Here is a 16,647-nt window from a genome sequence, read left to right on the forward strand (position 1 = left end):
TGGACTCAACATTGATCCAGAGATGTTTGTATTTCTCCAATAGATTTGATCTATGTCTATGAATGTGTATGGAATAACGGGAACCCAGTTGATATTTGTGTGTTATCTCTTTGGTGATGTCTCTTCAACATGAAGGAATGGTTTAGTTCAATGGGCTAGACCAACTACAGCTGTGTAGCATGTAATTACAACTCAGGGTCGATTGCACTTGCACTTTATTATCTAACATCATGTTGATATGTGAAAACCTTAAGTATTTGCATTTTGTCAAGGTTATGCGGTGGTCCTGCCGCCCTGTGTATGAGATCACTAATTATATGTTGTCTATATGAGGAAGCACGAGTCACGTTTTGAAATCATGTCTGTTGTGGTGAATGTATGTATTATGCAGAAATAGGATTAACCATCGAAATAGAAATGCACTGTACAGGTAAAATGCTACCATAGTGGAAATTATTGCAAGCATGGCTTAGCATTATGCTGAAATCCGGATTGAAACAACTATCGTTTTTCTCCACTAGAGGGCACTGTGTCCTGTATATACAAAGGAGAGCTCTGGTTCTTAATGAAGCTTGTTGCCGTGCCGTGTTTTCGCTTGCATCACTACAAACCCAGGGTCGTAATGGGGAGACTCTCGTCAAGGTTGATGAGGTCTACCCATGGTATAAAGAAGCGCACTGGAGCAATTAGACACAAGAAAAATGTGTAAAGATATTTTAATTAAGGAAATGCAGCGTGGAGCGAAGAGCTCTTCTCCCCAACACTCACATATTTTGCTGGCATTTAATTTATGGCCAGCGTTTTGTGTTCATAATGAACACAATGACAACATAGTCATTCCATCATGGCGGCCCGCTTTATGTGACTATCCATACGGTATTACGCGATCACGTGATCAGAGATGAGTAGGGGGAGGAGCTGCTCGCTCGAGTTGCTTTCCTTATGTTTTAAATGTGTTGTGTTTTCACGAATGTGGAGTTTGATCAGCCTGAGGAAGCTTGGTATATCCAGGCGGAACGCGTGGCGATTTTACACCCTGAGGGGTGAGTGTTGCTTAACCTGTATGCCATGGGGAGGTTTTTGATTTATATATCTGCCCTTTATTGCGTATTTGCACAGTTGGTTGTTTGTTTTTATAATGAATAAAAACAAAGTATTTTTGTAAGAAGGTGTTTTGGTCTTGAGTGCTGGGAAACCCTGTGGCATGTTTTGTGTTTTTTTTTTTTGCAGTGCTACAACAATCCATTTACATGTATTTTCTTATATATATATTTCTGAGTCTTGTGGAATCTGCTTAGATTCACATGCTGTGCATAGGCCGACATCTAGTGGAAGCTGCGGAGTATTACAGTTTGTTTTCGAAACTCTAAAGGGGACGTCGACAGGGCGTGCCAGTAATACTATCCTTAGTGTGATGTCCACTGTACCCATGAAGCCTCACACGTCGAGGTCCCTCAGATTGTTTTTTACCGCCATTCTAGTCAGACGCGTATAGTGGAGTTCCTATTTCAATGTAAAGCCATTGACTTATTTCAATTATCAATAGTATTTCTATCCTTTTCTTCACGGACCTCCGAAACATCACGCCGGTGAAGGCAGTGAAACTGCCCGTCGAAGGACTACTGCGACGCACCGTTCGGCCTTGGAAGGCCGCCCCGGGCCTCAGCACAGACAGTAGGGAGAGAGGGGGGAGGTCAGTTTAGGATGTATATACCCCCCTTCCTACCCTTTTCGCCCAGCTGCCATAGTCTGTAATTATGGAAAATAACCCATTTAAATTCTGCCCCAAGTGTAATCGTAAATTCCCGTGGGTAGACAAACATTTAGCCTGCAACTTGTGTCTCCCAAGAGACCACGTTGAAACGTCTTGTCGAGAGTGTAGGCTCTTCAACCCGAAGACGTTAAAGGACTGCTCCACAAAACGCTGAACCCACTATGCCAGGCAGCTCGAGGCTATGGAGGTAGAAGGCGCCTTTAGGAATGGCAGCAACCCCGCCTTTTCGGACAGCGATGGCGACTGGTTAGCTCCAGCTACCCAAGCGCAGGCCCCCGACCCCGGAAGACAGGCCGGTAGCCATGTTGTGGAGACTACACCCGGCAGCGGAAGTGCTACAAAGACACACACCACTAAACACATAAACCCAGGTCGAGACTCGACACATGGGTCGAGCGATGGACAACGTTCAACACCCATGGAAAGGTCTGCTAAGTCCCGGTCCTCTGGGCAATCTGGCTCGAGATCGCCACACGAAAGGGCCCAACCGTCGAAAGACGGCAAGGGTGTCGCTCGTAAAAAACTCCCTCCAAGGGTCGATCGTCCGCGAACGAGGCCTCGTCCCTACCCGCATTCGAAATTCTCTGCACAGAGTCAGATCAAGTGGTAGGACCCAAAAAGTCAGTTAAACATACCTCTAGGCCCCAGGGAGGGGAAAACATCACAATAAATCCTCTAAAACACCTCATAGGGAAAAAAAAGTTAAATGCGTCAGAAGGAAAAACCTTGAGATTCCGGGCCCATAGAGAAACCTAGAGAATCTACGCCTATATCTCATAAGGAAAAATCTACGGTAGTACCTCCCACAGATGAGGATTTAGGTCTTTCCCCTCAACCTGTGGTAATCCCAAGTTCCAACGAATGGTCTTCACAAGACATAGACAGAGTGATGAGAAGAATTACCTATATGGCCAATTTTTACATGAAAAACTATGATTACTTTCAGAGTTTCCACTCCACTCCCCCCACCTCTGCTTCCTCTGGTTCACAGCCTCTGCTCTACCTACTCAACCCCCTTCTAAGCGGTCTCCTACAAATGTTCCATTACACAGTAGAGTCATAGAACTCTGACGCAGAATCAGACCACGAAGATCTCTCTTTTGTAGAGGCAGCTGACCCTCAATTTGGTGATGAGGATACAGCAGACCCTTATTATGGGGATGACGAGGACCAAGAGGCTGCCCAAGAAGCCAATATGTACTCTATAGATTCCCCTCTTAACCAAGACACTCGCGTTGTCGATCCTCCTATTGATAATCAACCCCTCCTTAATGAGGTGCTAGCCAAGGCAGCCAAGGACTTTCAGATTGACACCCAGGGGGTACAGGAGGATAAGGGATTTGCAGAACAAATGTTTGGGGACAAGAAAAGTGACGCAGTTTATCCCGCAACTAAAGTCGGTGCAGCGCAGAATACAGCCATCTTTAGAAGCCCCCAACCTCACACAGTCTGTAAACCCACGTGTACAGAAACTTTTTAGACCCACACCTTTAGACCCATTTTATGTTAGAGAGCAGCTGAAGCCAAACTCATTAGTTGTGACTACAACTAGAAAGAGCGGGCACACCCCTTGCTTCCTCTGAGGCCCCACCCGAAGAGGAAAGCAAAAAGATTTACACCATGGGTAGAAAGGTCGCCTCCTCTGCAGCTTATCAGGCCAGAATAGCGAACAATGCAACGCTTTTGGCCAGTTACAACTGCTGCAAATGGGAAGAAATGTCGGCTTTACTTTAGTCTGCCCCAGAGCCACTGAAGTCCCAGCTAGCACAAGTGGCTGTAGATGGGAGGGCAGTGTCCAGCTGTCTTTTTTTAAAACCAACTTTGACGAGGTGGACAATGCCGGAAGAATTATTGTTCAGGGGACGGTTATTAAAAGGCATGCATGGCTGCGCCAGTCAGGGTTAGACCAGAGACGCAGGCCACCCTAATAAACATGCCTGTTGAACCCAACATGCTCTTCGGCAAGGCTGTCAAAGACACCCTTAATACAGCAAAGGAAAAGTATGATGCACTTAAATCTTTGTGTCAACTCACCAACAAGCCTTCCGGGCAGAGGGGCAATGGCAATTTTCACCGGTTTCGCGGCCAGAATTCTCAACGAGGATCCAACTGCAGTCAAGGCCATGGTTCCTCCTGGGGAAATGATCAAGGCCAATCCTCGCAGGGCTATCCTAGAGGACAAGAGTTTGTGGTCGGAGAAGGGGCAACCCTGCTCGAGGTGGAACACCACCTCAGAAGCAATGACATTCTGCTTCAGTTGCCCTCCAATGCATCTCCAGTAGGAGGACGAATTTCCAGCTTCACCCACGCATGGGAAGGAATCACCTCAGACAGATGGGTGCTGTCAAGAGTAGCAGGCGGATACTGTATAGAACTTCTCCAGCGTCCCCACGACCACCCCCACGACAGAAAATCCACTCAGAAGAACACCAGCGTATCCTTCTCGAAGAGATAGCCACACTTCTATTAAAGGACACCATCGAAGTCGTCCCGGCCAACCAGGTAAACAGGGGTATTTATTCAACTTACTTCCTTGTGCCAAAGAAAGATCTAACAATGCGCCCAGTATTAGATTTGCGCCCTGCAAACTAGTATGTCAAGCCACAAAGGTTCTGCATCACTACACTACAAGAGGTAATCCCTCTACTGGAAAGGGGGATTACATGGCAACACTGGATATGAAAGATGCCTATTTTCATATTTCAATGTTCCCAGCGCACAGAAGATTCTTGCGTTTCAAGATAGCGGACCAGCACTACCAATTCAAAGTGCTGCCCTTCGGAATAGCCTCGGCTCCAAGGGTATTCACAAAGGTACTGGCGGTGGTGGCAGCACACCTGCGCAGGGAGGCAATCCCAGTGTACCCTTACCTGGACGACTGGCTCATTACAGGGGAATCCCCCCTGATTTGCAGACAAAACATTCAGAGAGCGATCAACCTTCTCTTTCAATTGGGCTTCTTAATCGACGAGAAAGTCAAGCCTAGTGCCAAGCACTTCAAAACAATTCCTAGGAGCTGTTTTAAACACAGAAGAGGGTTTGGTCTTTCCATCAGAGGAAGGAGTATAAAATGTGTTGCTGCAAATACCACATTATCAGGCCGGCCGCCAGATAAGGGTGCGCAAAGCTATGCGTTTAGTAGGCATGATGGCATCTTGCATTTACCTGGTTCCTCACGTGCACCTGTGCATGGAACCCATGCATGAGTGCTTGGCGAAACAGTGGTATCAGGCAAGTGGTCAGTGGGACGATCTAGTGGTCGTTTCGCCAACACTTGTACAAAATCTTCGCTAGTGGAAAAGGGAAAATCTAACGAAAGGAAAACACTTCTACGATACAGAGGTACAGGCGGTGGTCACAACGGAAGCCTCAATAGCTGGTTGGGGAGCTCGCTACCTTCACCACATAGCTCAAGTTCTGTGGTCTCGCACTGTAGCTCAGAATCACATCAATCTGCTGGAACTTCTGGCAGTATTCAAAGCCCTTCTAGCATTCAAACCCCATTTCACAAACCTATCTGTGCAGATCCTAACCGACAACACTACAGCAATGTTTTATATCAACAAATAGGGGGGTACACGTTTTCCAAATATGTCCAAACTTGCACAGCAAATTTGGAAATGGGCACTCAAACGGAAGATGTTCCTGTCGTCACAATATGTTCCAGGGGAACTCAACTCTCTAGCAGACTCATTGAGCAGAGAGATTCTAAGTGATCCAACCGTGGCTGATTTTGCCGCGGCCGGAAAGTTTGCATGAGAAAGATACAAACTACCAAAAGTTCGCACCTTTCTCATGCAAATACACTTACATACTACGGGGGCTGCAGGGGTTTCCCCCACAACCCCCACTCACTATACCATAATGTATAGTGAGCGGGGTGTTGCGGGGGACAGCCCTGCAGCCCCCATTTTTTGTTGTTGTTTTCTTTCTCTTTTTTTTGCAGGTGTGCTGCTACCACCAAAGGTTTTAACTTTTGGTTTTTGAACCTTTGGTGGTAGCATTTTTCAGTCGTATTGTATGGTCGGACCTTTTTTTTTGGTCTGATCATACAATTCCGAGCAGAGATCACTTGCCATAGGAACACAAGTGGCGCCTACACGAACGAGTTGTAGAACACCTCTCCTCTCAATGGGGTTTCCCCACTATAGACTTGTTCGCCACAGCGAAAACAGTCAATGCCAAAACTTCACGTCCAGGTTCCCCCACCCAGGCTCCAAGGGGAACACCATATGGATGAACTGGTCAGGGAAATTTGCTTACGTTTATCCCCCCAACACCTCGCATGAGTAAAGTGGTGAACAAGATACACAAGGAACCGATGATGCTTATACTAGTTGTTCCTATGTGGGCAAGACAACCATGGTATCCACATCTGCGCAAACTGGCAATGTGCGATCCCATCAAAATCCTGTGCAAGTACAAACTACTCACCCAGCACGAGGGACTAACAGTGTACCCGCAGCCGCACTTAATGAACTTGGGAGCATGGCTCCTGAGGTCATAGAGTTCGGACATCTCAACCTGCCACAGAGATGCATGGACATCTTGAAAGAATCAAGAAAACCAAACACTAGGCACTGTTACTTTGACAAATGGAGAAGATTTGTTATTTGGTGCCAGTCTAAACAGATCAACCCCATAGAATGCACTCCATCCCATATTCTAACTTATATGCTCCATTTGCTAGATGCAGGGTTAGTATTCAACTCCCTAAAAGGCAGTGTTGTCAGCCTACACAACCTCTCGTAATAAGGTCTCATGGTAGAAAGTAACGGTCATCAAGGCATTTATGGAAGGAGTAAAGAGACTCCACCCTCCAATTTCTAACCCGCCGCCAGGTTGAGATCTCAATGCGGTACTAGCTAAGCTCAGGGGACCCCCTTTCGAGCCTATTCACAAGTCTAGTCAACACCTGACTTATAAAACTGCCTTCTTACTGGCTATCACTTCCATAAGAAGGGTTAGTGAAATTCAAGCATTCAGTGCAGGATCCTTTCTTTGTTGTACACAAAGACAAGCTGGTTTTACGTACTCGCCCTACGTTCTCCCCTAAATTCATCTCCAAATTTCATGTAAACCAGTCAATTGAGCTACCGGCTTTCTTCCAGGAACCCAACCGCTCAGCTGAGGTAAAACTCCAAGTGTGGAGAGCAGTCTTCTACTACGTAGACAAGACCAGACCGCTAAGAAAGACAGATCAATTGTTTGTCTCCATAGCGCGAGGCAGAGAAGGTGACCACATTTCTAAAAATGCCATCTCTAGGTGGATAGTCAGATGTATCCAACTGTGCTATTCCCTCTCAAATAAAACACTGCCTTTTACGCCCAGGGCTCATTCCACAAGAGGAACAGGAGCCCCGCTGGCTTTCATTGCAAATGTCCCCTTAGACAGTATTTTCAAGGCAGCTACTTGGAGCTCTGTACATACTTTCACTCACCACTACTGCATTGACACTCATTCCAAGACAGAAACACAAGTGGGACAAGCGGTTCTTAGACATTTATGCGCACATGAAACCTCTCACATCCCACCTCCTTCTTACACTTGTAAGTGGTTTCAACCCAGCAATCCACCTAAGTCAATGCCTAGCGTGCGATGCCCAGCTGGAACCCTTAATTATATATTTTTATGTCTAAAGTTCTTTTATTTCTGAATGATGTACCCTTATATCACGCCCCTCTCTTTGAATCCCCCCCGGTGTCAATGAACCAAGAAGTAGGTTGTTTTGCAAAGTTAAAAGATTTATTTTATGAATCGAACAATATATCTCACACTTTTATAAATTTGAACAATATCTAGTTATCACACTGTTAATATTTATGCAATGATCAGTATTGGGTGATATTACAATCAACAATCTCTTTACTCAGTAGGAGTATGGATGAGAAGAATAATTTAGCATAGAATAAACTTTGTGTGGGTTCAATGAAATGCAATGATAGGAAATTAATGCAGTACAGAAATAATACTTTTGTGTGTTTAGTCAAATGCAATGTAATCAATCTTTCCTCCTGATACTACTAAATCCCCCCTAATATGCAATATAGAGTTGGAAGGAGAGAAAACAGGTTTCAGGAATACAGACTCTACAAATGCAGTTTCAATCCCAATTCCCCCAGCAAGCTTAGAGAGAAACAGGAATGATTTCAAAACAGGTCAATTGCTTTTAAATGTGGTATGGAATGAATGGGAAAAAATGCTAAAAATTGATTTAATTTTCTAACTGGGATTCAAAACTAGTAGGAGCCGCTTTTGATAGCTTCAGGTGAACACTAGCAATGAGGATTGAATGACTGGTAGATAGGAAACTGAATTCAGTGGTTGAGTGCACAAAATAGCTATTCTACATGTGAGGAAATTGAGCCAAATGCAGATTTGCGGCAAACCTTTCAGCGCATGAGAAACGCGATTACAGAAAAACTGAGGAGTTGGAATTTTAGGTTTGTTTGAAAGCTGAGGATGTTAGCCTCAATTCGACACTTACATTTCATTTCTAGCATGTACGGTTATGAAGGTTTTAGTGGAGGTCGATTTTTCTCAAAAAGAGTCAAGATTTTCAAATGACAGATGCGCTTTCGAATATTACAAACTAAGATTTTTTTAGACTACGGTGTCTATGAAGCCACAAGCTACACGACAACACAGCCACCAGTCCAGTGACGCCCCCAGATGGTTTCTATCTGCCGCGACGCTTGCCTTTCTTCAGCAAATATATCAGCGCAAAGATGATTTTATCACTACAATTGACACTACAATTAACAAAGGACTATATGGATGAGGGAAAGATTCAGAACAAACCAAAGAGATTCTACAATGCTGTTATGGATATGCAAGAATGGTTTGGGATTGGATTACTTAAAGCTAAGAGATTGGCTATGGACAATTCTATGCTAGATACTCGCAACTATGGTTTGGAATAGGCCCGTCAGGATCTGGTCAAAGGTTTTGGACTGGAATTCTGCTAGCCCACCAGACAGGACTCAGGCACCCGGTTCTGCACGCAGCACGACACTGGGTCTCTGCACGGCCTCCAAACTGCATCTGACCGGTTGTTTCTGGAGTTATAGCTATCTGGTTTCAGCTCTGCTCTACTGGTTTGGATCTCTGGTTCTGGCAAGAGTTCTTGACAAGAAGCAGAAAACAGCACAGCCAGGCTGTTCAATTTTGGTGTTCCCCTTGGAAGTCTGGGGTTAAAATCAGGTCGCAAGATTTTAAAGGCCAAGCTGAGAAAGGTTCAGCTTTGGAATTTGTCCTTCTGCTTTCAGAGTTCTGGAGTCTGGATCTGGATTCTCCTGCAGAGCGCTTCACCAGTAAATCAGTTGATGGGTGAATGTGTGTGTGGCTCTAGGTCCTAAACAGTCCCTATTTATCTATTTCCGAAAGGGGTGGGTATGCTGATTATACTAAGCCCACCCTCTAGGAATCCGATTGGCCAGAGAATTTCCTCTCCCCTTATTTGACAAGCAATCTGAGTGTCATGATATGTCATGATGACGCTGTGTTTATGGTCCAGGGAAAAACCTCCCCTTTGTTTCTACACAGAAAAACTATTTTTCATATACAGCATATTTACAATATCACCAACTTGTTAATAATACATATTCACATCACAGATTAGAGCACGTATCCATCCGAGTCTCATCTACTTGAGAGTTTCGGTTCAAAATTGACAGTTCTTCGCACTTTTGATTGGTTACCCAGTGTCCGATCAGTACACATATTTCCACATACATGCGCATGACATCTAGGCATAATCCTGTAAACTTTCATATTCCTAGCATGATCACGATTTCTACAATATCAACATTTTAGTGGTCCGGTCTCTGAATATCACACAGATTCCAGTAGTAGTAGTTTCAAACTGTGAGCGGAAATTTCATTTTAACAACACTATATTTACAGATTTTTACCAATTTTGTTCAGTTTTCTATGAATCTTTTTCAAAAAGATATTTTCTGTGCTTTCAGAATAAACAAAACTGTCTGTCCCCGCCTCCAAGGTTTGGCGGGGCCCGAGCAACCTGAGCCTCTTCCTGCCAGCAGTTGTTTTCTGACGACACCCGAATTTACATTTCCTTTAAGTTCAAGAAGCCTATTGTCTCTTTCCCAGAGCAGCAGAGCAAATCTCCTCCCCCCTACATTAACATCCAACTGAGAATTCCTGCCCTTTTGGTGGGAAGGGGAAGGGTGGTATGTTTCTCAGTGGGGGGAAGCCTCTTTGAAGTTTAGCTGAATCAGGTTACCTCACAGTAAATTGTGGCATTGTTCTTTGTGGAAATAAAGTTACAAATTTAAAAACGGGCAAACATATCTTCAATTACAGTCTTTTTCAACATAGAAATTAAATTGTAACAACCCATATTGCTTTTGACGGCAAGTCTCTTCTTTTCTACAATTTGATTTTAAGACACAAGTTTTAAACTGACAGTATAAGTAATGACAGCTAGGACACAGGCGAGTGGCGGTACTGCACCCATATTCTGATATATTTTCCCAAGCAAGCACCCTTTGAATGTGGATTTTTTATGATGAAAGGTGTTTCTCCTGTCATGGTGCTTATGGGGATTCCTTAAATAAGGTGATGGTGAATCTTCTCTGCTGTTTGGGAACCATGATTTTGCACTTTCAACAGCCAAGGAAAAACGGATTTTAAACACTTCTGTATTTTCCTGGCAATGCAGCACTGCCTTTTCAAGCAGTTCAATTTCACTCTGTGGGCAGCCCAATGTTAGGTTTTGGCAGTGTGGTCTCCTGTTTTTCCACTGACACAGGCAAAATGGATTGGCGGCCTATTTTTCAGGTTTTCCTGTGCACTTTTCAAAGATGTTTAGCGTGCATAAGGCTTTCCGGTGGCCATTCTGTTGTTTTTACTGAAACAGCACCCAGTGATGATGCAGGGCAGAGCCAGTGGATCAGAACATCCCACACACTGCTCGCTAATCTATGCACAGCATATGATCTAAGCAGATTCCACAAGCCTCAGAAGGGATACATTACTCACCGTAATCATATTTCGGATGCTTTTTTCTGCTTAGATTCACATGCGACTCACCCTTCCTCCCCTCAGAGAGAAGGCGCATGGATGCTTATGAGCTTGTCTGATACGTATCTGCTTGGATACAACTGTACTCCCGCTACACCTCATGCTAGCTCATGTCAGAAAAATAACAATCTGAGGGACCTCGACGCGTGAGGGATCATGGGTACAGTGGACGTCACACTAGGGATAGTATTACTGGCACGTCCTGTCGACGTCCATTTTCAAGTTTCAAAAACATCAACTGTAATACTCCCCAGCTTCCACTAGATGTCGGCCTATGCACAGCAAGAATGTTTCCCCTTGTATATGCGCAGCACAGATATAATTGGAGAAAACCCCATTATTCCTCCCTTGGGCTCCTTTACAAATAGGAATATATCCATGTATAATGCTTTTGAATGGACAGATTAACTTTTCCAAATGAAACAGAGCTCAGATTGTTGGCAGGGCAGATCTACCACAGATTAAAGGGCATCCCGAGTCCCATCTGAATGCACTCTGATCTGATGCTGATCCTGACCACTTTGCCCCGTGCCTGGTCCGCCTTGCAGCCTGTCAGGCCCAGGGAGAAGCCCAGTGCTGCTTGGGGATTAAAAGAGAGCAGAGGGAAATGACCTGCCCCAAATACAAACTCACATGCCTTATGGTTTTTCTTGAATTTTAATATTTTTTTCTTTTACTTTTTCACCTCCCGGATGGAGGTGTAAATATGAAAAAAGTAATGCATTAGCAATGGTAGGATCTTCAAGTCCTTGTATACTAATATCAGCTCCTCTCTCCATGTGAGTGTCAGCAAGACTATGTATAATCAAGTGGCAGAAGCCAGCCCCACACTTGAATACGCATGTTGGACTGGCTGCACAGACTTGAGAAGTGAGATCTACTAGTCCAGTAACTATTGAATAAAGTGCAGTAGCATCTCTGTGCCCACACAGAATCCTCGAAAATTGGTGTTCCATGGCTAGCGCTAGCGCATTTACTCACTTGCACCAACAAAAAAAGTAGCCCAATTCAGAAAGAGGCACCCGCTCAGATGCCCTTTTTTCCCCCCTTTGCTCATAGGTGCAAATAGTTGGCAGTTTTTGGGCATTTTAAAGCACATCCAGAATTCACAAATATTTTCAAATAGGCACAGTGGGAGGCGGAAATCATGACAGGTTATTTATTTTTTTTTTTTAAAGTGTGACCGCTGCATGTTAAACCATGGCTGTCACACTAGCAATTCCATCCCACAAAGGTGATGGAAATTAATTTTTTGAGGGGATCATTTCACCGAAACAACCCTTTTAATGGCCCGTCTCGGTAAAATGTGCTCCCTGGGATCCTGTCCTACATTAGTGTCAGGAGTGAGCTCCACATTAATGTATATAAGGGAGTGGGACAGCGCATCTTTGCGCTACAGTCCAGCCCCGCCAGAAATGCTCAGTGGGCACCTTTGTGAATAGGAGGACCTGAGCATTTATGAAATCAGCGCAAATGAAACAAGGGCATTTTCTGCAGTCCTTTCATTTGTGCTGCTTTTTGAGTATCTGGCCCACAGTGTTTAGACGTAAAAGTATACAAGTTCTTTTCTGAAGTACATAGTGTAGTTTACTTGGTTGCATAGGACATCATTTGTACTTGAAAATGTGAGTGGGCGCTGTTGTGGGATGGAGTGCATGGCAGTGCAAGAAAATACAAGCCTATTTAAAGTCTGGTGAGCCACCATAACAAGCATTGGCAATGCACACAGTTTTGGCTTGTGTGTAGATATGGGATATGCATTTGCAAGCTACTGCTATAATGGTACCACCTGGCCATAAGTTGGAAACAGCTGGAAAACAGTGTGAGTAACTGAGCATATGATAGCAGCGCCTGGCCAATGTCAATCTAACACCTACACATAAGCTTAAACTTTTGGCCTTCAGAGCAGGGATATGTGTACTATATAAATCAAGGGGCTGAAGGCACGCTTAAGACATGTTTATTGCACCAATAATGCAATTATAACTGTGATCAAGACATTAACTCTCAGAAGGTTGTTTAGAAAGAACACTGGCAGAACAAAGTTTGATGTTACTGTTTGTTAGAGATAGCTCAAAGAGATACCAGTAGGATGTGTTTTGACCCGGAAGCGGCCAGTAGTGGGTGAGAATGGCCATAGGAATCAGTATGGTGCTGGGCAGTCAATTGGTCAGTAAATAACCAAACACCCCCTACAAGCTGTGTATCCCTACTAGTTGTACTCAAATGTAATAGTTTCAGTTTATAGGTGGCCTTTAGCGCCACTAATAGAGAAAACTAAAAATTACCTTATTTGAAATTGTCAATGTGGTAAAACGTTAATGGGGGAAATGTGCTGCTTGTTTCCAACCCTTTGAGTTGAAGAGATGCACGTGTTTTGTATTATCACAGCTCCATGCCCTTGCTGCCGGTCTTAAAGCCCTTGTAACGGACTACTGCACTGCTGGGATAGAAGTTTGTCGGAGGGCATGCGGAGGACATGGGTATTCTTTGCTAAGTGGACTACCTTCATTATACACGAAGTTGGCAGCATCTTGTACTTATGAGGGAGAAAATACTGTTTTGTACCTTCAAACAGCCAGGTATTTCTAATGAATAATAACATTATTACAGATTTGTATTGATGTATTGTTGCTACTAAGATACCAACCACAAACCTAGTTGTTTCATATCACCCCAAGTGGAATGGAGTCGGACTGGGAGGGAAGGTGTGCAACAGTGTGTTTCTGGTACCTAGGCCCTTCAGGAGCAGGTAAGTGCCACAGAGGACAACGGTGGAACTGCACTACAAGCCATGAACAGCATTACTATATAACAATAAATGCGTTGGTTTGGGTGATGCAGGAGTACATAGGAAGAGCAGGACTTCAGGGTCTTCACAATGTCTGTGTGACAGACAATTTTTAAGGGTTTGGCGAAGGAACGTTTGAACCAGGATATCTTTAGTTGTCTCTTGAAGAGGAGATGTTTGCCCAGAAACGAGGATGATGTAGTCGGGCAACATTTAGTTTGGTGTAATTACCCACCCACCCCAAGTGAGGCACGCATAGTTTTTGTTTATTTAGCAAACTTCTTTTTATAAACCTGGGACACGCCAGTTTAACAGTATTGATTTCAAAAAAGCACCATCTCTTTTCGTGACAATAAACACGTATGGTTGCACAGGTGGTCTATTCATTAGAAATTAAAAATAATCAAGCCAATTTTGAATATAAACAAATTATACATCGTTTCCATACTCTATGCAATCCTGATGCAATGATTACTACAATGACTGGTCAATTCAATTGCCAAAGCTGCATTTAACTTAAACATACTTTTGTGAAAGCACACACGTCACCATGAGTACATTTGGTTGACCCTGAGGGCACATTCACCATGCATTGAAAAATTACTAGGATTCAGGACAAAGCTTTCATTTTATAAAAGAACATTTTAAATCAGAACATCCCTGCCTTTCCAAGTCTTTCTGTTGTTCATTTATCAAAGATACATCCTCCTTTTTTTCTCAATGGATGTCAGTGTTTCAGACAGCATTTAGAAAACTCAATTGAAAGACATGATACTTAAGAATTCCTGCATGTAAATCGCTTGCAGCAATAAAAATGTCTATTAAATGTGTATTTTTGCTAGATTCCCTTGCATGGTGTTTCTATTGCATTAAGGTGTAAAAAGTGTGCATTTGTCATTTCTCAATGGGCAGTTTAAAGTGGGAAAAACAGGTGGCAGTTAAAAACACTTTCCCTTTATCTTTGAATATTTCAGAGCTAGTAACAGGACTCTGCTTAGTGATATATCCAGGGAATGACTTCAATTATATTATTTTCCTAGGCATGTGCAAGGTGAGATCTGGCTCCCAGTCTGTACTTGACCATTGCACAGAAAGGAGTCGGGGATCCCAATATAACACCTTTGGGCCTATTTTATCAAATCCAAATTTTCAAGAAGCACTTACACTTCTGAAATATTTCCCAGAATGTACAGTTAATATACCCACCTCGGTACTTTCACCAATAAGAGGCGCTGGGATTTAATCTATTCCTCTTTATAGTATACCTCCCGTCAAAATGATATTTCTCCTAGGTATTGTACTCAAATAGGAATTTATTTTGGCTGTATCTAAGACAGTTGGGTGCCCTCTAATTGACTGGTTCAATTATCCCCCTCTAATAACAGGTAGGAATCAGTGAGCAAGATGTGTGAGCTTACCTTCACCACCAGATTTCTCTCCTTCTGTATTGAGCTGGTCCGCTTCCTTTTCTACTGAGGAAGGCCTGGATATGAACTCCATAAAAGCCTCTCACAGTGGTAGCATGATATTCTATTCTCCCTTCTGTTGTTGTCAATTCTTCTTTCTATCTCCTCCTTCCAGTCAGCCAGTGAGTCTGTCTCCTGAAATCTAGGGTTTGGACCTTCATAGGGTAAAGATCACTCCCTTTAGAAGTGCAAATCATTTCTCTATCTATTTTAATTGGTCAGTCTGTGTGATTGGACATTGTTCCAAAAGTGACAGACTAAACCATCCCCTGTATAGCCAATGGGTATATTAATAAAGAGAGTAGTTCAATGGGAGTAACATTCTAAATCCAGTTTATGTGATGTCATCTTGGATATTTCTACATTAAACAATTGTGATTTTCTAAAACAGTATGTTCCTCACACGCCAATAACTTACTAATTAGTTGTTCAGATTGCTCTCACTCGGGTGAATCAAATGATGTTAGTCTCATATCGGTGAGACAGATTTTTGCTTTTTATTTTCTGATACTGTCACACAAATATTCCCATCTCAGAATATCGGCCTAGCCGTCACGGATGCTAGGATATATGTAGCAGTGACATGCATCAGTTCTGTGCGAAAATATCTACATTCATATAATTTGCATAATTAAAGAATACCATAAAATATTGTTTTAGAACCAACTGATAGAGTAACAAATAAGTTGCTACAACATTCCCATAAAACGATACTCGAGAAAATATCTTGTATACAAATTAAAAGATGCATTTCTTTCCTCCCATGTAATGGGTTTTACAAGATATTACAAGGAATTCCGTTTCGTTTCCTGGCCTGGAAAGAGGCCATATGTTGTCAGTCCCTTTGAGTCTTCAGAACCAGGCAATTTATTACCCCATAGAGGGCTGGTTGTCAAGGAGGCATTGTCAGAAGGTTCTTCGAAGTTCAGTTGCTTAGAGTTGATTGCACCAGCTGACTGTCACAAATTCCAGACTTCATGTCTGAGTAAGCGTGAATGGCATCCTTCAATGGAAGACCTGTTTGATGAGAACTTTTTATTACTTGAAGTTTTCTGCAGATCCACTTTTCAGAATATATTCCTGTATTATTAGTGAATTCCTGCGTGCAACCTGTGAAAATTTGAGCTTGTTAATGAGCAGCATTTCTTTTAGTCGCCCAGACTGTTTTTGTGAAAGAATAGAACATTTGGCCTTTTGGTGAATCCAGGCAGTAACATAAAGTTTATAGTCCAGCCTCCAAGCATGGCTTTCATTAACTTGGGAAAACATCTCCCCAGCACTGTTTCTGGTGTCAGAGAAAATGCAATGTTGCTTTCTACCCCATAGGTGCTGGTTCCATTCACAAATGTAGCATTTGTTCACATTCTTGCAGGCCTTAATTCGATGGTCACTCTTCTATAAAATGCTGTGCTGTTTCAAACCAAATTGATCTCCATTTAATAGATTGTTGTATACTTCCATGTAACTGAAAATATTTATGTTTGTGCCCTGTCGTTTACAATGAACAAAAACACTTTTGTTGTAGCTGGTCTGCTGACATGATATTTCCTTGCAGGTATGTCTTTCAAAT

General features: G+C 43.2%; 1 protein-coding gene across 1 annotated transcript in view; it reads left to right on the forward strand.

Moving 5' to 3' along the window:
• Positions 1 to 16,647, forward strand: part of ACOX2 (acyl-CoA oxidase 2) — a 1,177,957-nt gene that overhangs the window by 685,435 nt on the left and 475,875 nt on the right. The window contains exon 9 of the mRNA XM_069643758.1: positions 13,212 to 13,402. Coding sequence (XP_069499859.1) covers positions 13,212 to 13,402 — 191 coding nt within the window. The remainder of the gene's footprint in view (positions 1 to 13,211; positions 13,403 to 16,647) is intronic.

Source organism: Ambystoma mexicanum, chromosome 2p (assembly GCF_040938575.1).
Source record: "Ambystoma mexicanum isolate Mex_15411 chromosome 2p, UKY_AmexF1_1, whole genome shotgun sequence".
NCBI classification, from domain to species: Eukaryota; Metazoa; Chordata; class Amphibia; order Caudata; family Ambystomatidae; genus Ambystoma; species Ambystoma mexicanum.